Source organism: Danio rerio, chromosome 20 (genome assembly GCF_049306965.1).
Source record: "Danio rerio strain Tuebingen ecotype United States chromosome 20, GRCz12tu, whole genome shotgun sequence".
Taxonomy (NCBI): domain Eukaryota; kingdom Metazoa; phylum Chordata; class Actinopteri; order Cypriniformes; family Danionidae; genus Danio; species Danio rerio.
Genome location: NC_133195.1, coordinates 34,695,762 through 34,718,451, shown reverse-complemented (window position 1 = coordinate 34,718,451; position 22,690 = coordinate 34,695,762). Strand labels below are relative to the sequence as shown.

The window sequence follows — 22,690 nt, the reverse complement described above, 5'->3', positions numbered from 1 at the left end:
GTCAAAACCTCATACGTACACGAGGGCAGCCCTTGCCTTATACGGGTCTCTTCAACCTCTTCCAGTGCCTGATAAGGAAATGCATGCAACGCTTATCTCCATCATTACTGAAAGGATAGAGTATCAAAGGGATCTGTTCCTAACCTCAGTAAAGGCCTAGTGTTTGTCTTCAGCTGCATGGCTGCCATGGGTACTTGGTGACTTTACATACATTTTAAGGCTGTTCAGGTTCAGATTATAATGCTCTAGTATTTTCTAATATCTACCTGTCAGAAGTGTAGGATCAATAAGTTTTTTTAAAGAAACCCCCTGCTCACCAATGCCACATTTTAAAAATAAAAATAGAGTAAACACTGTAAAAATTGTGAAGTATTGTTACCATGTAAAAGTAACTTTTCTTATTTATTTATTTATTTTTAATTATTTATTACTATGATTTATTACTCAGTGTATTTAGGCATGTAGACATCGTCAATACGATCAGCTGCAGTTCAAACTGACCATCAGAATGGGGAAGAAAGGTGATTTAAGTGACTTTGAATGTGGCATAGTTGTTGGTGCCAGACGGGCTGGTCTGAGTATTTCAGAAACAGCTGATCTACTGTGATTCTAGGGTGATCTCTACACTGTAAGAAAAAAAATCGTAAAAAAAGGTCAAATGACTGGCAGCTACGGCTGCCAAACAAAAACCATAAAATTGCGGTTAAATGCGTTTGTTGAAATAAAGTGCAAAAAATAATAAAAACAGATATTTTCATTAAAGTGTTTACAGATAAACACTGTTATTTTACAGACTTCTCCTAGATTATTACGATCAAATCCGTTCAATAAAGTTACACACTAAGAGTTTTACAAAGAAACACTGTCATTATATAGACTTTTCCTAGATTATATGATCAAACACCATCAATAAAGTGACTGCACTAAAAGTTCAAGAGAAAACAATGTTATTTAAAAGAATTTTCCCTAAATCATTACCATTAAACACCTTTAATAAAATGCCAAGACATACTCATGATCGTAATTTAACAGTTTTATTTTGGATCAAAAGATTTAGGAAAAAACTACAAACGAGATACAACTGATTAAAATTCTTACAACTTTACAGTTGTTACATTTTATTGAATAGTGTTTATGTAAAACATGTCGAGGTTTAAGTTATATGGAATGATTCAGTTCCAAATCTTAAAATGAAATGGAACTGTAACATGAAGGGGACGCTGACAAAGGAGTGCAGATCCAAAGGCAAGCAACAGTCAACACAGGAGCAAACAGATGTAACACTTTGCAGGGAATGCAGAGTCATGGTCAAATAACAGGCAAATGGTCAGTCCCAGCAGCAAACAACGTAATCAACTAACAAACAAAGCAAGGCAAAAGAAGAGAAACGCATCATAATGTTCAATGTAACAGTATAACAAGACTAAGCAATTGGTCTATGCTGCTTTTAAAGTGCATGTAATCAGTTCATAACGATCCTCAGACTGTGTGTGTGCAATCAGCGGAATCCGGAACAGGTGCATGTGAGCGCACTAAGTGTTTATTGAACGGATTTGATCGTAATAATCTAGGAAAAGTCAAAAACAGTGTTTTTCTGTAAACATTTTAATGAAAATATCTGTACATTTATTTTTTTTGCACTTTATTTCAACAAAGAAATTTTTCCGTAATTTTATGGTTTTTGTTTGGCAGCCATAGCTGCCAGTCATTTGACATTTTTCTTACGTTTTTTTTTTTTTTTTTTTTTACAGAGCAAGTAATTACAATTTATTACTTTCATTTTACGTAATTTTAAATGTACATCATAAAAAAACAGGAAAAAACTGTGTAAATAATGCGGCAATTTTATTGTATAAAACAGACAAATTGCTTTAATTTGTCATTACTTATATAGTACATAAAATAACAGTCAAGCTGTTAATTTACAGATATTGTTTGTAATTTTTACAGATTTTTGAATATAATTTAAAATAACAGAAAAAATACTGTATAATTAATACTATAATTTCCCTGTATAAAAAACAAAAATGTCATTAATTTGTCTTTAATGATAAAGTACCTAAAATGAAAGTCAAACTGTGAATTAAGAGAGATTTTTTTGTCATTTTACTAAGTTCTATAATTTTAAATGGCAAAAAATTACTGTAAAAAATTTAGGGATATTTTCTGTAAAATTAGTTTTTTTTTATAGTGTAGGGTTTACAGAGAATGGTCAGAGAAAGAGAAAATATCCAGTGAGGGGCAGTTTTGTGGGCGCAAATGCCTTGTTGATGCCAGAGGTCAGAGGAGAATGGCCAGACTGGTTTGAGCTGAGAGACAGGCAACATTAACTCAAATAAGCACTTGTTACAACCGAGATATGCAGAAGAGCATCTCTGAATGCACAACATGTTTAACTGTGAGGTGGATTGGCTATAGCAGCAGAAGACCACAATGGGTGCCACTCCTGTCAGCTATAAGAACAGGAAACTGAAGACTACAATTCGCACAGGCTCACCAAAATTGGACAATAGAAGATTGGAAAAACTTTGCCTGGTCTGATGAGTCTTAATTTCTGCTGCGACATGAAATCATGGATTCATTCTGTCTTGTATCAACAATTCAGGCTGGTGGTGGTGAACAATGAATTCACTGTACTCAAATGGCCTCCACAGTCACCAGACTTCAATCCAGTAGAGCACCTTTGGGATGAGGTGGAACAGGAGATCTGCAGCAAGTGTGATGCTATCATGTCAATATGGAACTAAATCTCTAAGGAATATTTCCAGTACCTTGTTGAATCAGTGTCACAAAGGATTAAGGCAGTTCTGAAGCCAAAAGGGGGTCTAACCCTGGTACTACTAAGGTGGTGTACCTTATAAAGTGGCCGGTGAGTAAATATATATATATATATATATATATATATATATATATATATATATACACACACACACACACACACACAAACACACTTTGATTTCCAGCTGGAATTGTTCTTTTTCAGCTGGTTTGAATAAATTACATTTTCTGAAAAAAATCTAATAAAATAAAATCGAATTAATCTTGCTAATATCATTTCATGGACAGAGACAACCTGCCTTACCCATCCAGACATTGCTGTCTGATCACAAGAGTAAACTTGGCCTTCATTAAACAAGGGCAGATGTCTGAGTCAATTATCAGCGACACACTCTTAAACAGCAGTGGCAAGACTGACGGGTGAGCTATTCTGACCTCTACTTTCTGACCCTCTCTATCTCACATCAGACACACAGAGAGCAAACACAGAGCTAGACAGATGGTACAACTGTCAGATTAAACGTCTAGGTAGCAGCACAAATGATTGATTTCTTCAGAGGTGGTGTATGTTAATTTCATACTATCAAAATGAGAAACACCTGTTAATTATAATCAATAAATAAAATGTGTATACATGGTATAGAAATTATAGATTTTTGTAAACATTGGAACACAATGAATTCACACTGAGATGCATTCAAAGGTAAACACATAGTATAACATATATTTATATGTTGAGCTTTCTTATATCAGAATAATTCAATGTTATTGTATGTTATCTTGAATGCTTTTTATGAAGAGGTTCGTAAATGGCTTTGTTCCATAATTGTTCTCCATAATTGTTCACATTTTACTGAAGTATTATTCAAGTTTTTTTCTCATTGAAAGCAGCTTCAAAGTAATTATGTTTTAATGACTGTCAATAATGATGTTTAATAAAATATGCTGTTAATAGCAGGTTACAATGTGCTTTAGAAAATTACAGCTGTGCTGATATATAACCATATCTCAGTGTTGCTTATGTGCTTTTGCATTTAAACAGCAATATGACAAATAAAATATACTAAAATGTAAAATAAATAAATAAATAATCACTGAACAATTACATTTAAATCCAAGACCAAAATCCTCTGATACATAGAAAAAAAAATTATTCAAAGATGATTCCTCGGGTTTACCATTTTTTTAATGTTAGGTAGATGGAAACAATTTTTTTGGGCTGAATTTAAACAAACAAATCAAGTTAAGCATTACTAAATGTATTTATTTATTTATTTATTTATTTATTTATTATTTATTTATTTATTATTGAACAGATATATTGTTTTTAATAAAACAATTTTGCAGAAAAAAATTTTTTTCATTGTACTTATTTGAAAACGTGACATTTTTCAACTTAACATTAATCTCAGTGAAACCTACTTGACTGAAACTAATTATATGCATGATATAGATAATGCATAAACACTATACAAACATACAGTAATGGAGTGCGGTGCACGAAGTAACACAGGGTTAAATGTAACAGAGTTTTAAGGTATTTGCTCAGGGTTAACCATGGCATGCTTCTGAGGTTTTCACCACAATGTCGGCAGACATCTTCCTGCCAATTATTAAAAAAGTTCAGCGAAATTTGGATGAGAAACACAGGAGAAACCATTTTTGCAGCTTGGAAGTATTTTTTTTTATTACAGTCAATATTTTTATTTAGAAAAAATCTTTGAAAGTATTCATGTGAAATCTTCTATTGTTGTGATTACTGTCTTCTAGACTAAGGGACTGTTCGCCAGTTTTAAGGAAAACAGGACACAGCGGGGCTAGTTGTAACGGTGTTTTATATAAAATGATTTTTAATAGAAAATGATTTTTTATAGAAAATTATTTTTAATAGAAAAAAAATATTTTTATTGCTAATAATGCAAATAAATGCATTGAATAACAATGGATAAATGGATAATAATGCAAATAAATTTAATGTGTATATCCAAAAAATAAAAAAATAAATATGCTGTGTAGATTAAAAAAAAGAGTCAATTACTGAGGAAATATAGCTACTATTTGAAGTAAACTGAATTTAAATTCATTGTGTGAAATTTGCCTTTTAAGCATGTGTTACAACTAACCTCCTGACTGTTACAACTTGGTAGAGTTTTACCCCTGGCACTTTTGGCAATACTGCACAGAAACCATAGGTATGGTGATCATAATTTCAGTGCTCATTTGTAGGAAAAGCTTGTGTTTTGTTGGTAAAAAATAGAGTTTGTCTAACCCCATTACTTTGTTCATTAATTGGCCAAAACCAAAAAGTGTTACTTTGTGTCCCACTTTCCCCTACATCTGATTCGAAAGTAAGTGACCCGAGGTAGCTATTGACTGTGCTCATGAATTAACACTGTCCAATGACACACTAACTGGAACATTTGCTGCCTTTATAATTGTTTTCTCTTTAAAAATCACCTTTGTCTTACTACATTTGAAGCATTGTTCATAATGTAATGGGATAAGACAAAACTCATTGTAGTTTGACAAATGTTGTAATTATTGTGTCATTTAATTAAATTTTACATTGTTTTAGGGGAGAATGAAGTTGTTTAGGCTTCAATTGTGCAGTTCATTTACAGCAGACATTATTTAAAAATGTGCAACTTCAGTGATACTCAAATAGATTTCAGAAGAATAGCTAGAAACATTTTTTCTCACACTTTTTAACACAAACATAGAATATCTGTCGTTACTTTACAAAATGTCCAGGTTGTCTATGAGGGGCGTGCATAGAGAAACCATGAAAGCTTTTTCTGTAGCCAAGGCTGTAAGGCTGCTGCTAGGTATATGAAAAAATGTCTCCTATCAAATCGCTTTTACAGAGTGAGAGCCAACCTGATGAATTGACGTGCATGACTGTTATGTGATGACTGCGAGGCTGATGCGCTCTCTCTCCATCCTGCATCCCTGCGGCTCCAGGTGCAGAGTCCCGCCCCCTATTTCTGCAATGTGACGCCAGGATCACTCAGCGCTCCACAGTCTTGCCTGGTCACCGGGAGAAGCGTTCGGAAGGCGGCTTCAGTAGTCATTCAGCCCGAAGTGCGCATGCGCCGCGCTGCAGCGGTGTTTCCGCGTTGAGTGGAGAGGAGAGAAGGGAGAGAGAAAGAGAGTGAGGGAGAGAGAGGATAGAGGGAATTTGAGACGCAGCGGGACGCCGAGTCAGAATAAACGGACACCCCACAAACGCTAATAAAAAATAAAACAAAAACAGCGCTCACAACCCAAGCCTTTAGCCATGGAGGACACGGTGAAAAACACTCTTTAAAATGTGAGGTTTAAAGAGACGCGCTGCAGAAACGAGCGAGAGCGGCTTTCCCCCTCATCATCCGCGGCTGATCTCGACTCGGGTGCTCCGGTCCCCCTCCGCCACTCGCACCGGGGGGAAAATGAAGAAGTTTAATATCCGTAAGGTGCTGGACGGCTTGACGGCCGTGTCGTCCCCTTCTCCATCCCCACAGCTCGGGGCCAAGGAGAACGAGCTCATCCCGGAGACGCTCCAATCTGAACACTTCCAGCTCTGCAAGGTGGGGAAGCTTTCAAGTCAATGTGTAACATCACCTGATGTGGCTTTTTCTCTCATAAACATCACGCAAGTGCCACTTAGTGCATGCCTTTTTACACTTTATCACAGTGACTTATTGTTACAGGTAACGTTGGCGTTTTATGTGATGCATCATATAGTGGAACTAAATCTAAAGCGGTTTTTTGCAAATAAAGCGCGGCGATTTTTTTCATGTTTAACATTAAAATGCTTGTGTATTTTATACTATATACACACTGTACTCTCATATTCTGCCCCCTCTAATCCAGACTGGATGATTTTTTTCACACGCTGTGCGTGGAAAGAGCTGACTCTGTATTTGGAAAATGCGCACAAATGCGTAAAATATTCATGCGTGACACAGAGAATCTTTTATGTCCACGCGGGCGCTTTGGCTGTCTGTTTTTCTCCTTATAGCCTAGTGTTCATGTCAAACATGCTACTTTATGGAAGCGTCTGAATCATGTGTGCTTATAGAATGAAGCTGCGATGCTTCAGTGGAGGGAGGAGGGGGGATAAACAACCCGTTTCTTGCATAATCTACTGTGCTAGGATTAACATGTCATTTGCAATGTTGGTAGCTGTTTTCTTTTAAACCCAGGAGCCTTTCTGTCTTATCTTTTTGAACAACACCCATACTGGCTGTTAATCTACAGCACCTTTTTGGCCATCATGTACTGTAGGTCACCAAGATAGTGTAGGGAGGCAGCTGACTAGGTTTTGAGACAGCCAATGTGTTCACGGTGTTATGAATAGGCCTAGTTGAAGTGTTGGTGGGTTTAGCTGCCCTCCCTGGATTAGATCTGGCAGCACAATGGATGGAGTTAATAGTTCTCAGTGAGAAACGGGTTATCTGTTGAGGCTCCTCTCCTCTCATCTATGGCGCTCCACACAAATCTACGTCCAAATGAATGGGCGGCATTAGATTATGAGCCCACACGTGTGTGTGTGTGTGTGTGTGTGTGTGTGTACAGAAACTGCAGTAGAATGACAGTATTGCAGCTGTGATGAGCATTTTAATTCTTATTGATTGAAATCTGTTGGCCAAACCAATTCTTTGAGTCAACCTTGCAATAGGTTACTTTGTTATGACAGTAGGTGGGGACAAGTGCATTTTGAGTCATTGTGTCATTTGCTTAATCGAGAATTCAAGACTGGTACATATAGGTACCTTATGGACATTTATTCATCTAAGTCAGACTCACAGATAACAGTATGTCAAATCAATTCCTCGTTTTACCAACTTTTAAGCCCTGCTCTCAAAAAAGGCAATGACTATAACAATAACGATAAAGATATTATAAAAATGTTCAACTATAAAAGAATATGTGTTTACGCCACAACTATAACTCTAAAGCCACACAAGAGCGATATCATTTGAAGTATTTTGAGAATGATTTTGAACAACTCTAAACACAAGCTATGTTTCCACCTAAAATTGTGAATTAAATAAATGCGCAAAACAAAATGATCACATAAAAGACGTGCGAATAAAGCAGCAATTCCATCCAACGAGTCAAAGAAAACAAAATTGTCACTTCCTGATTAACTGGTGCCAAATATCAACAGTAAAAACGGAATTTGCGTGAATGCTTTCTTTATTTGATAATTGACTTGTGCCTCAGAAGGCAATCCTGACACTCTGCGTTTGAAGGCGTGAGACGCAAAGCACAGAAGCTCTTGATTCTGTAGGGCATTAATAATATGATAACACATACTGAAACGGTTAGCGTTTTACAATGACCAAAACAACGTTTCAGATGTTTTACAAAGTGCTCAGTGTGGTGGTTTGTCCATTCACACACATTTTTATCATCACATGATCTCTTATAACAACATCACTTGACCTTTTTTAATGTGCATACTTAAATTTGGTAAAAGTCTTTCCATCGTAGTTTATGTGCATCTTTTCTTATAGAATAAAAAGTTTATCCTACTCAGTTATGCACATTCATTTTTTAAAACTTTTCAAAATGTATGTGCCGCTTGGCGATTAACAGTTTTTTTTAATGCTCATATTCAAAATGCACATAAAAATAGGGGGATGGAAGCGTAGCGACATTAGCCCCTTTCACACATACAGACCTTTCCGGAAATTTTCCGGATATTTACCGGTATCACTGTGTGAAAGGGGCTATTGACAACAGGTCAAAATCCATTTTGCTGTATCAAGTTTGCACATTTAAAGTAGCAGATGATAAAACATGTGCGCACACACAAAAACAGAGCGTGGTACTTCAAAATACACATGCAAAATAGTCATACTTCATTTCAAAACATATTTTAACATATTTCTTTGTGAAATGACATTAATTTTAGTTGAAGTGGTTTAGAGGTTTATTTTAGCTAGAAGGAGTGAGTGAACTATTCTCAGTTGGAGATTTTAGAGTTGTTTTTCTAGGCTTAACATACCTGAAAAAAAGGCTGGAAATTAATATCAACCTCCGCATAAACATAAGAGTTATGACTGAAGTTCTTTTACATCATAAAAATGACAGTAAGTGATATGATACGACATATAAACATGCACTGATATTCAACAGTTTACATGTGTTGCCTTAATACAAACATGCACATTAGAAACAAATGCAACAATTTAAACACAGTATACAAAAATATTTAACAAAAAGATACATTTAAACAGACCTTATGTTTTTTTAGGGGTGGCATTGAATAAATATATAATCCGTATATCCTGCATTTTGCATTCTGGCAAGCTGTGAACACTCTGTAGTCATGCATGGTTGCCTGCTTCACAAAACTGCTCCTTTGCTTTTCATTTGAACCTGTCATGTTTTCAAAATAAGAGTCCTACATATATATATATATATATATATATATATATATATATATATATATATATATATATATATATATATATATATATATATATATATATATATATATATATATATATATATATATATAGTGTAAATAGCTTATATATAATTAAACATAATGGGGAAAAATCATTGTTGTAATCTCACAAAAAAACATTGTGGTCAATTAAATACTTATTGGGGCGTGCATATTAAAGGTCTCACATGGATCATCAGTGTCTGTGTTTTGTTCCGACTGGCCTGTTTTTCATTAAGATTTTACTTTCACAGGATTTACAAGGGGAAGAAAAAACATTGAACTCTTGAACTGAACTGAACTCTTATTATTCAGCTATGACTAGGTATATCCATACAGGTATTTTTATGACACCTTTAAGATAACAAGTAACAATAAGTAATAAAATAAGATAAGTAAGTTACAGCAATAACTTTAATAAATTTACCGAAATATACTATACTTTGTTATAAAAAGATAACCATGACCAACAGTGCTAATTTTGTTTATAAATAAACAACAGCAGGTTCAGTGAAGGGGCGTGTTTGTTCTGTAGGTTTAATGGTGCTGTATAAAAGTTTTTGACTTTTCTAGCGCATAAAAATACCATATGTTTGCAGATATTTAAGAAACATGCTAAGTGAACATTCTTGTTTATCCAAAAAGCAATGCTAAAGTCAGATATTCTTCTTTGAAAATGTGTCTTTACGTGTTTTGGTTATTTTAACTCGGCCAATGCCAGTTTAGCCATTTATATTTCCGCACTCGAGTAGGGTGATCGCTCTTTTGCAGTGGCAAGTCCTAAACGTTGGAATACCCTTTCTACTGAGCTTCGTACAATCGCTGACCTGCCACTTTTTAAAGCCAAGCTTAAGACCCAATTGTTTAAATTGGCTTTTAATGCATGGCACAGACACTTTATGTTTTAATGTTTGTTGTATTTTATTGATATTTCTTGTCTTTTTTGCATTGTCTGCTTTTTTGTTGTATGTATAATTTGTTTTTACTTGTGTAAGGCACTTTGGTCAACCTTGATTGTAGTACGGTGCTAGATAAATAAAGGTTGATTGATTGTAGTATGGCAATAAATGTCATGTAAAATGCCATTCAAACTCACATTATTAGCATTTAACACTAAATAAAGCAAATGAGGTGTACCTGAGGTGATCTTAGTTCATCCTGTTGTTCACCTGAGAAAAAACAAACATTTCAGGTGTTGGTTAGGTGTATATACTGTATCAGGTGTATATATAGGTGTTATTTCTTCTATCATGTGCGGCTGCTTTTAGTTAGAAAATGGTTCAAATCAGCCTTTAGGCTCGATATTTAGTCCAATATTATGCGTTTGTTTTGATACAGGAGTGCAATACCTAGTTCAGCCACTAAGTGTCAAACTTGCATACTGCCCCTTTAACCAATGAAGCGCTTCTTCACAGGTCACACTTGACTGTTATTTGCTTGTGCATTTACAGTCATTTGTTTGCAGTTAAATGGTTATTCTGTTTTAAAATCCATTATACATGTTATTTTTTCCATGAGCTTTCATGGTGTAATCTTTAATGATGTGTTCATGAAGGGCCAAAATATATATTAAAAGAGGTAAAAAGTAAACTTTCAATGTTTTCAAAAATATTGTGACGCACTGTATTAACACAGAAGCTTTTTAAAATAACACTTTCTAATGAATAATTTTCGACAAAGTTACATGTGTGCATTTACCCCGGCTTTGGTCTTTTGTCCAAGATCTAAATTTAATAGACATATGAACAGGAATAGGTTAATATTTAATTCATAATTACTGAAAAGATGAAAAGAGATATGAGAGAGATAGTGAGGGATGGAGTGAAGCTTGTTGCCAGTACTCAGCTCTCCGACAGGTACCCGTCCCCACAAGCTCTGGTTATGTAACCTGCTTCAGCCACTAAACAAACATTGAGACGGAGAGGCTGTGTCTCAAAACACTGTGAGCTGACTAACTAGACACCATTACTGCTGCGTGTTTGATGCTTGGAAGTGCTGTCTGTGTTGACACTCTCTAGGTTTTATAGTGCATACAGAGAGAAACGATGACAGCTGTTAAGCAGAGGCCAGTGCTGTAAACCTGTAGCCAACCATTGTTGTTCTCTGGATACAATGCAGCAAGGTCTCTGTTCTCACTCCCTGTTGTTTTTTTTTCTTTTCTTTTCTTTTTTCTATCTATAGCACATCACAATTGTTTGAGCGGTTCAAAGAGCTGGGAAATAAAATAGTTGTATATATTCAGTAGAAACCGATATTGGATTGTGCCTGAAGGGGAGTTTGATTGTTGCTGCACACAATGCTTTGTCACTCTCTTTTGGCTCATTTTACAAACAAGTGCGTAAGAAATACTACATTATTAAACCAATGTTAATATTGTTTATATGCTGTTGGAGATTTTTTCCCCCGAAATATAATTATTGGGTTTTGTTTGAACTAAAAAAAAAAAAAAAAAAGACAAATAGTTAAAAAGATGAAAGTAAATTACAGAAATTCTTATAACAACAGTACATAATTAAAAAATCAATAAATAAAAACAATGTTCAGTACATTTGTTTGCTGGTTAAACAAATGTGTTAATTGTTGCTAAAATGTAAGACACCTGAACAATACAATAAAACACATGGGTTTGAAAGCTCAAACATCAAAAAATGTTGAAAGAAAGTGTCGAAAGGAAGTCGATACTTTATAAAAATCTTGTAATTGATCGGGGTAATTTTGGGTGTGAATCAATTATAAAAAACAACAAACAAATTGCTTGTAAGAATAATTACAACAGAGCAAAGAAAAAAAAGTCAAACAAACAGTGCTTTATGGCTTTATAGAGAGTCAAACACTATTCAGGTACAGAAATTGAATAATGAAATGTAAAATAACACTCCCAGTGATGGGTTGCAGCCTGAAGGGCATCCGCTGTGTAAAACATACTGTATTTTGGATAAGTTGGTGGTTCATTCCGCTGTGGCGACCCCAGATTAATAAAGGGACTGAGCCAAAAAGAAAATGAATGAACAAAAATAACACTGTATAGGCTTCGTTGCATTAATAATTCATCAAAATTATTCCTTATTAAACGTACAAATCGCCTTTTTTCTGGCCGAATGCTTTAAACCAGTAGTCCTCAACCATTGGGCCGCGTACCGGTTCATGGATCAACTGGTATTGGGCCACACAAGAAATCCTTAATTGTTTCTGTTTTATTTATTATCCAAGTCTGAATGATCTTTTATTTTGAAAAATCTTTTATTTTAAAAAATGACTGTTTTCTCACTTGAGAAACACAAGCAACAAAATGAGTAAGAAACAGACGTCTTTGGAAAGTTTCTTTGCTATGGCTAAAAGACCCAGTAAATGACCCATGAACTGCCAAGGAAACCGCAACCCATTTGGCAACAAGTCAGGTGAATCCACCATGGCTGTGGAAGAAGGTCAACTGATGGAGATCGCAAATGATGGCGCCCTTTAGGGACCATTCGCATATCGCATCTTTTCTAGAGTTTGGACAAGTTTGTTGTTTCCAAAGGAGGTTCGCAGCTTGCCCGTACAAGAGGCATGATGCTCTCAGACAAACACAGAACACCCAAACACTGCATTGCTTTTTAATTTACATAAATAAAACGTATATCAGAATGACAGAAATGTTTTGTCAGCTTGTCATCTCCGAGAAAACGGTTGATGATCGCTGAGCAGCCTACAACTTACGAAACACCACTCATGAATTCTCAATTGTTGTTGCTGATCAACTATAATCGCTCAACATTGCGTATCCTGCGAATTTACTATTGCAGACACACACATTGCAAAATCGATGCTAACACAGTATATTGTGCAGCCCTAGTATATAATATGAAGCTTGCATGGTGTGTTCATTCAGTCAGAATGACCTAGGGTTAAATATTTCACTTGCAGAAATCCCTTATAAACTTAGTTTTACATAATCCAATAGTTCAGTCAGTGAAAAAGGTACCACAAAAATGCTAATTAATACTTTAAAACATTATGAAAGTACAGTGTGAAACATCAACATACTGTATGAATCATTTTAATACCTGGGTAAAGTATGAGCAGTGTGAAATGTGATGCAGGATAAGCCAGAATTTTGTTTACCTTAATATTTAAGTTGCAGAAATCACGTATAAACTTACTTTTACATAGTTCAACCCACTAAAGTTTTATTGCATTTCTGACTATATCTTGCTTCTGATTTGGTCCCCAGACCGTGCGCCATGGCTTCCCCTATCAGCCCTCCTCTATGGCATTCGACCCCGTCCAGAAAATCCTCGCCATTGGGACACAGAGCGGAGCTTTACGATTGTATCCTTTTCATTAATGGAAATGAAATAGCATGTGTGATCTGTTTCAGGTGCGCGTTGAAGCTGTCAGTAAGTATTTAGTTTCTTTATCACACGTGTTATCTTGTTACCATTATTGCGTTTACAGATCATCTTTGTCAAGCTCATGACAAATTCATTGGGACATGAACGATCCATTGTTCGTTTCCCCTTTCTGAAATGTGACTACATTATGTTGTAACACAATATAACAAGCTTCGTCTGCTTGCGATGCCAGTATTGTGCTTAAGTGAGTTGATCCGCTGTCATGGCTTGTCAGTCAGATGCGTCATAAGTCTTTTATGAAAGGCTGTTTATTGTTACTGGATTGGGATTTGGGATCAGTAAGGCACATCGCATTAGTTCAGAGACTTCTTCATCACAACACTAGTACATAAATTCAGCCCTTAATTATGCTGAACGAGTCACTGAGGTCTATTCCCACCGCGGAGACAGCAAAGCACTTCCTGTCTAATCAAAATCTCCTTTTCACACTTTGTATTCAAATAGATGGCCTTTGATTTTGAAATGGATATCCACGTTCGCCGATTCGTTCGTACACACAGAGGCATGACATTACTTTTCACAGCGAGTGCGACTCTAATTGAAAATATTTCTTCTGCCGTCACTACGGGATAATTTGCTGTCAGTCAGATAGGAAGGACAGCTCGCTTGACACCACCCTTTGTCAGATATTGGTGGAAGTTGATGCATTCAGAGAACAGCCTCTTTAGAAATGGATCGTCTTTGCTCTGTGTTACTTAGCCTCTTTGAGCGACTGTGATCAGATAAATGTCGGCTGCCGTGAGATGAGGGCAAATGAAAATCTCCCTAAGAGACTCCAAATTGTGATTAGTGCAACCTTCTTTTCATTCTTTCTTTCTTTATTTCCTCAGCTGTTGGCATTGTAAGGAATCTCAATATTCAGCTGAATGGCTTGGTGCGAATGAGACCTTATCTTGATTTTGTGAATGCCTTTAGTCACTGTTATGTCATACTGAGCTACAGAGCATCTGAGGTCTGATCTGCTGAGTTGGTTGACAGATCTTGGTCTGACAAAAACTGTGACTGGTTTTCGGATATGATGATATGACTAGTGGTTTGATTCTTATCTCATGGTGTTTTGTAAATCCAATGAATATTTTTTTTCAGTGTGCCTCAGTTAATCAAATTGATATCTTTAGTTAAATTATCTTTAATTAAATTATCAATATGTTTTAGTGTTTTGAAGGGATATTGATTGGCTCTTTCAGCATTTGTGTGGTTCGCAATGACATTTTTGATATAAAACAAACAGTGACTAGTTGCATTCCCGAACCAATAAATGGATGACCATGAAAGCACATTTTAAAAAATATTTTACTGTTTAATTTCCATGTGCAAGCAAGTGTATAATAAAATACAAACTATTCAGCTAGTTTTACATTACTTTTAGGCTACATGTTGATAAAAACAACAGAAAAATGATTTGTGTACACTCGTCACAATGTCTATCGGTGCTCTAGATGTGCAGATTCAGACTGCTAAATAAATATATTCTTGCATAGACTTGATTGGCACTATTATGTATTCACAATGGTATTAACCGTTACAGGGGCGGTCAGATGTATATTCAAATGATCTATTATTTCTTAATTATTAACATTATTCAAGATAAATATCAGAGAAAATATTTCTTAATTATTTAAAGGCCTATTTTGTTTTGACATCATTCAGGGGGATCAAGTGTTAATTAGGGATATCAATCTCTCCAAACCCTTTGTAATTTGCAACTTTGATGTACTGTGGCATTGTAATTGTCCGTTTTTTTGTAGTGTTTAGACAGATGGTAAATTGATGGTGATTGACAGCTTCTGAAATATCAAGCAACTAAGCATTTTGGGGTTTGGGTTTTTGGCTTTTTTTGGAAGCAAGGATTTTTTGTTTAGCAAATATGCATTCGATTGATCAAAAGTTACAAGAAAGACAATCTAGAAAGACTTCTATTTCAGAAAACTTCCACAGTATCCACAATTAGGCACTGTTTCCTATTATTAGCATTAAATAGTATTAGGAACAGATTAGAGTGATTTCTGCAGTATCGCGTGACACTGAAGACTGGAGTAATGGCTGCTTAAAATACAGCTTTGTCATCACAGGCCCACTAAGTACATTTTAAAAGGAAAGTTTAAGATTACCAGCAAATACTGTGAGTTTGAGTTGCTTGCTTCTAACATGCATTAGAAAAATGTGATCATAGTTGTAATTGTATTTTTATTTAATGAAATAACAGAAATAAATAAACACTAATATTCTGGTTACTACTACTAGTATTTATTTGTCTTTTTTATCAATAAGTACAAACTCAGCACATCTGAAGAAGCATTAGGTGCTGAGGAGAAAATCACCATGTAAAAAATGTGTAAAAAGCAAACAAATAATAGTGCACACTATCAATACATGCTCAATAATTGATTATGTGTAACCGGTTGCAGATACTAAATTATTAAATAAGTATTCACAGTGTGTTGGATTATTTGTTTGTCCGTTTCTAAATGTAATATAATGAATTCGGTGGCACTGCGGCTTAGTGGTTAGCACTGTCGCCTCACAGCAAGAAAGTCGCTGGTTCGAGTCCAGACTGGGCCAGTTGGCATTTCTATGTGAAGTTTGCATGTTCTCTCCGTGTTCGCTTGGGTTTCCTCAGGGTGCTCTAGTTTACCAAACAATCCAAAGACATGGGACATAGATGAATTAAATAAACTAAATTGGTCGTAGTGGATGTCAGTGAATGAGTGTGTCTGGGTGTTTCCTAGTACTGGGTGGCGGCTAAAAGGGAATCCACTGTGCAAAACATATGCTGGATAAGTTGGTGGTTCATTCCGCTGTGGCTACCCCTGATGAATAAAGGGACTAAGCTGAAGGAAATAAATAAATTAGCAAATAAAAGGCTAATAAAAAAAAAAAACTATATATATATATATATTCATGGCTAGTAAATTTTCGCTTCTCTCCAAAACATTCCCTGGTGTGGAGCAATAATACCTTTAGGCCTTATGAATACCTATGAATGCTAATGAGAATGTATTGATATATCTAGCTTTTGTCACAGTGTGTATGTGGTGCTGTGGGCCGTGCAGTGCTGTGCAGATCTGTTTTAGAGTTGTGTAAACTTTTCCCCCAGTTGACAATGACAGAAAGTGGCAGTTCAAGAGCCCAGAATGGCAGAATCCTGGCAAAATCATCCAAAGGATTAGAGCAGTGAGAGAGAGAGGAGAGTCTTCATTCTCGGGCCAGCGGGCAAATGCGCTACGATCCCAAAAGCGTTCTGCTTCCCACAACTCCCGTCAAACCGCAGAACGCCTCTACCCAAAGTGACACAGCCAGATGATAAAAACAAAAGACCAGAGACACCAAGAGATAAGAGACACTTCAAGCATTCGCACGGAAGGTGAAGTGTGTAATTTTTGTGCCACCAAACTAAACACTCATCAATTGGTTGGACAAACAAATAGTCCCACCTCCAAACTCACTACATTGGCCGAGCTGTTTTTTTTTGTTTTTGCTGTATTAAAATTACACAGTTCTATGAAAAAAACTGTGCATTGTTCTCGGTGGACTGCCATGTGAATAATTAATTTGCGGGTGGTGAAATGGTGGTTATTATGTAGCAGACACTTTTGGGTGGTCTCTGTCTTTTGCGAATTGCTTTTTCAAGCACAGAGGGGGGAGCGAATGGCAGACTCATAACTCAGCCAGCCTCGTGGGCCCCCAAGACTGTGTGGTTTGCACGCAGATCTATTGATCAACCTCTGTGACTTACACACACACACACACACACATGCACAAAGTGGTGTGATGACCTCATGGTAAAGCAGATACATTTTAAATAGTCTCCCGAGCATTTGCACTTCCTCGGCTGCAGTAGAGCGCCTGTGAAGAGTGTTGGCTGCTATGAACAAATATGTCTCCAACACTGATTGCTGACAGTCATAATCACTGTAATTTAGAATATAACCCACTATAAGTCTGATCATTTTTATTCACAACGATCGTCTCTTCAGATTTAATGAAGGGTTTTTATTACTAAAGAAGACGCATGTCACAGTGATCAAGCCTCATCCCTATTATGGATTGCAGATTATTGAAGAGATCATGTCCAGGGCTTGTAATGAACACATTTATTCATTCAGTTTCCTTCGGCTTAGTCCCTTTATTCATCAGGGGTCGCCACAGCGGAATGAACTTCCAACTTATCCAGCATATGTTTTACATAGCGGATACCCTTCCAGCTGTAACCCAGCAATGGGAACATTCTCATAAGCACACACTCATACACTACGGCCAATTTAGTTTATTCAATTTACCTATAGCACATAGGGAAACAGGAGCACCTGGAGAAAACCTATGCAAACACTGGGAGAACATAACTCTACACACAAACGTCAACTGGTCCAGCCGGGACTCGAACCAGTGACCTTCTTGTTGTGAGACGACAGTGCTAACCACTGAGTCACCGTGTTGCCCACTGTAATGAACATATTTTGGAAAAAATGTCACATGGAGATATAAAGGCCATGTCTGAAACCTTACAGTATCACCATCTAATAAGACAGTGTTTTTTAGGATGTCTCATAATATCACATCTAACAATGTAGAATACATTTATAGAGATAACTTTAAAAATGTTTAAAAGCTACAACAGATATTTTTCTGTAGTATTATATACATGTAGTATTATATATACATTTATTTACTCCTGTTGACCATTTTTTTTTTACAAATGTCTAACTTTGTTTGCTCTCACAAACTCATCAGCCTTTCTTTAGTGATTTTAGGGGACAGTGTCAGTGTTTATTTACTCCTGTCGACCATTTCTTCACACACTAATATTATTATGTAGTTTTTTTTTTTACCAAATGCCACAGGCGCATGATTGTACATTGTCATGTCTGTGAAGGACACACATATGCTTTCTTCAGAAATCATCCAGATGTTAAAATTAGGTAGGTAGGTCTGCGGATCACTGTATATTTTATAAGCCCATATTCAAAAGGTAAACATTAAAACAAGAAATATTTATAAAGTCACTATGCTTGTAGGATATAAATTCACAACTCTAGAATTTAATTAGCAGTTTTTTAATAAATAAATATTTTATGTAGTGAGGATGCTTTAAAAACCTTTACTTTTACATTTTTATAACATATATTAAATTAATTTGATTCGTTTGACCTTTGTTTTCACCAAAATAGTTTCAAATTGTGTTTTAATATTTCAAATGCATTAATATTGGATTGAGTTCTGGTGACTGTGGAGGACATTTGACTACAGTGAACTCATTGTCTTGCTCAAGAAACCAGTCTGAGATGATTCACGCTTTATGACGTGGTATGTTATCCTGCTGGAAGTAGCCATCAGAACATGGGTACACTGTGGTCATAAAGGGATGGACATGGTCAGCAACAATACTCGGGTAGGCTATGGCATTGAGAAGATGCTCAATTGGTACTAATGGGGCCAAAGTGTGCCAAGAAAATATCCCCCACATCATTAGACCACCACCACCAACCTGAACTATTAATACAAGGCAGGACGGATTGGTGCTTTCATGTTGTTGATTCTAATAAATACTGACCCTACCATCCATATGTTGCAGCAGAAATTGAGACTCATTAGACCAGTCAACATTTTTTAAATCTTCTATTGTATAATTTTAGTGAGTCTGTGCAAGTTTCCTTGCCTCAGTTTCCTGTTCTTAGCTGACAGGAGTGGCACCCGGTGTGGTCTTCTGCTGCTGTAGCCCATTTGCCTCAAGGTTGGACATGTTGTGCATTCAGAGATGCTCTTCTGCATAACTCTGTTGTAACAAGTGGGTATTTGAGTTACTGTTGCCTTTCCATCAGCTCGAACAAGTCTTGCTATTCTCCTCTGACCTCTGGCATCATCAAGGCATTTGCACTCATAGAACTACTGCTCACTAAATATTTTCTCTTTTACGGAACAATTTCTGTAAACCCTAGAGATGGTTGTATGTGAAAATCTCAGTCGATCAGCAGTTTCTGAAATACTCAAACCAGTCCGTCTGGCACCGGTAACCATGCCACGTTTAAAGTCACTTAAATCACCTTTTTTCCCCATTCTAATACTCAGTTTGAACTGCAGCAGATCGTCTTGACCATGTCTACGTGCCTAAACACATTGAGTTGCTGCCATATGATTGGCTGATTAGAAATTTGCATTACGGACAATTGTTTAGGTGTACCTAATAAAGTGGCCGGGGATTGTATAAAAACCACAGTTGCTAGAAATAAAGTATCAAGAACCTTAAAAAAATGACGTTTATTTATAATATTTTACCACTAACCACTGTCCACTGGAGTAACACACCGTCACACACATCATCCTCTACACATCAGCGTCAAAGGTACTGTGCATCATCCTGCCCCTTAAAACCTCAGTATAAACCCCTGCCCCAGTATTAATGATGCTACACTGTGAGACTACACCAAGTGAGGCTGGTGAAATGTTCCCCATGCTATAATTCTGCATGCAAAATGAAATATACTGCCTGCGACATGGCTGTGGTGCTTATTTATGTGTGTTAGTGCTTGTGACTTGTTTTGCTTTGTGTGTCAGGCATGTAGAGCTGAACCTAACACACACACACACACACACACACACACGCACGCACGCACACACACACACACACACACACACACACACACACACACACACACACACACACACACACAGACATTGCCTGAGGATGCCTATGCCACTTCTTATGTAATCCACAGGAGCAATGCTCATCATCTGGAGAGCTTGGCAGCAGTGTGTGTGTGTGTGTGTATGTGCTGTGATCGGCTCGAGCAAAGGAGTTTAAGTCCATATTCTGTCCCATCATGGCACAGCAGCAGTCATATCTGTATGAGTGTGTGTGACTGAATAACTTACAGTACTCTGTATTGCAACAAAGGTCTCTAAAATAGAACTAAACAGATCTGATCAGATTTAATTAGACCTTCTATACCGGCAATACATCTAGAATTAAGGAATTTCCATTGTGCAAAATATTTGAAAATGCAGTTAGAAATTTGCATATATATTTTATATATTTCAACACACACAAATATGATAAAATCTAAAAAAAAAAGTTCACAAGGGAGTCTTTAACCTTTAATTTCAAGACAGGAAATAAGTTATTGATGCTTTTACTTTCAAAAATCAATATTATTTTCAGCAAATTGGGTGAGTAGCAAAATTGTGAAAGAGTTTGGTGATGATACCAGGGGACTGGAATCCTAACACCTAGATAGAGTTGAAGAGCTCTAGACTCAGATGGAGAAGTGAACTTGGAGCTCTTAAGATGTTTTGTTAAAGTTTTTGACTTCGTAAATTGTCTTAATGCACCACGCATAGCCAGAGACACACATTCCTGTTTTGACAGTAATTGTCTTTGAATTTATTGTTGAAGGCAGTGAATTTGTTGGCTGTGTCGGCTGTGTTTTAAATGGGATGCATTTAGTGACGCAAAAAAGGGTTTTAGTATGTCGCCAGTAACAGTTACCTTCAGATGCTGTCAGCATGTTAAAACCTTCTCTAAGAACTAGCATCTTTTGAAATTTGCACTTTAAAGAGCACCTACTTCAATTCATACTTATAATTATATAACTATTGGAACACTAGTATTTGCACCTGTTAAAAAATGGTTTCAAGTCAAGTTATTACTGTCTTAAACATTTTGCATATTTCACAGGTGGATCAACCATAACATTGGTACACCATAATTGGTGTTCACCAACACTGTTAGCTTAAGGCATTTCTATTCGTCCTTCCATCCATCCATTCATTCATTCATCCCTTAATCTGTCCATCCGTTTATCCGTCCATTCAGAAATGAAAAGGACATGTAATACATAACCCCAAATCAGAAAAAGTGGAGACAAAAAAATGCAAAAAAAAAAAAAAAATTGACTTGTATTTCATTGGGGCCAATACAACAAACATCATTTAATTTGTTCCTTGTTATTTTTATATATTTTTTTTGTAGTTTTTTTTTCCAAAATAAACACGTTTTCCAATTTTAGTTCTTGTAACACATTTCAAAAAAGTTGGACAGTAAAGCACTTACCACTTTGTAATGTTGCCATTCCTTTTCACAACACTTAAAAGACGTTTGAGGACTGAAGACACAAGTGCTGAAGTGTTTCAGGTGTAGTTTTGTTCTGTTCCTTCAAGCTAATCTTAAGCTGGGCAACAGTATGGCGTCTTCGGTGTCGCATTTTTATTTTCAAAATGTGCCACACATTATTTATTGGACACAGGTCAGGACTGCAGGCAGGCCAGTCAATTAACTATATCTTCTTCCTTCGCAGCCAGGAAATATGTTGCAGAATGTGGTTTTGCATTGTCTTGTCAAAATATGCATGGGCAGTAGTTCAGTTTAGGCTTGCACCCTTGTCCTTTCAGATTCTGTGAATCTTTTAATGATATTATGCACTGTTAAAGGTGAAATATCCAAATATCTTCATATCTTTCTTTGAGGAACATTATTTTTAAACGTTTTAAACTCTAATTTTCTAATGTATTTGTTGGCAAACTGGCGATTCTTAGAACATCTTTGCTCCTGAAGAAGTAGGCCTTTCTTGGATGCTGCTTTTGTACCAAATCATAATTACAATCACCTTTTGACATCACTTGTTTCAAGTCACATCATTATTTAACCAATTTACCTGATTACTAGCTCTATACTGCTCCAAATGAAATGAAGTTGACCAGACAAACATGAACTGTTTTGTGTTCATATTGTCTGCAATGAAATACAACTCAAAGTAACTTTGTTTTTTTATTTGCAACTTTTTCTGATTTGGGGTTGTGCGCAACTTTTTTAATCTTACCTTGTTTGCTCTCACAAACTCATCAGCCCTTCTTCTGTGATTTTAGGGGACAGTGTGCTGGCTTTGCATTGTTTCAGGACATTGTTTCGAGTTGACTTCTCTAGCCCAACCTAATTATACCCTCACTCAGCTTTCAAGGTCCTCACATCACTATAATGCTAGACCCGCATTAAAGCAGCATTTTTTTACATCTCAACATACTCTGTCTGCATTAGGTTCACTTCGGTTCACCCCATCCTGGCCTAGGGATTTCAAGTCTATCAGCT

At 36.3% G+C, this 22,690-nt stretch overlaps 2 protein-coding genes across 7 annotated transcripts in view; both read left to right on the top strand.

Annotated features, from left to right (window-relative positions):
* The window catches only part of LOC141379311 (uncharacterized), a 701,133-nt gene that overhangs the window by 169,058 nt on the left and 509,385 nt on the right, over positions 1-22,690 (top strand). The gene's annotated exons all lie outside the window — the stretch shown is intronic.
* The window catches only part of stxbp5a (syntaxin binding protein 5a (tomosyn)), a 178,029-nt gene continuing 161,256 nt past the window's right edge, over positions 5,918-22,690 (top strand). For 5 of the 6 annotated variants that reach the window (XR_012395549.1, XM_009294730.5, XM_009294728.5 and 2 more), the window contains exons 1-2: positions 5,918-6,344; positions 13,431-13,528. Coding sequence is in view for 4 of the 6 variants with exons in the window: in XM_009294730.5 (XP_009293005.1) it covers positions 6,207-6,344; positions 13,431-13,528 (236 nt within the window). In the remaining 2 variants the exon portion in view is untranslated. 6 annotated transcript variants of the gene reach the window in all.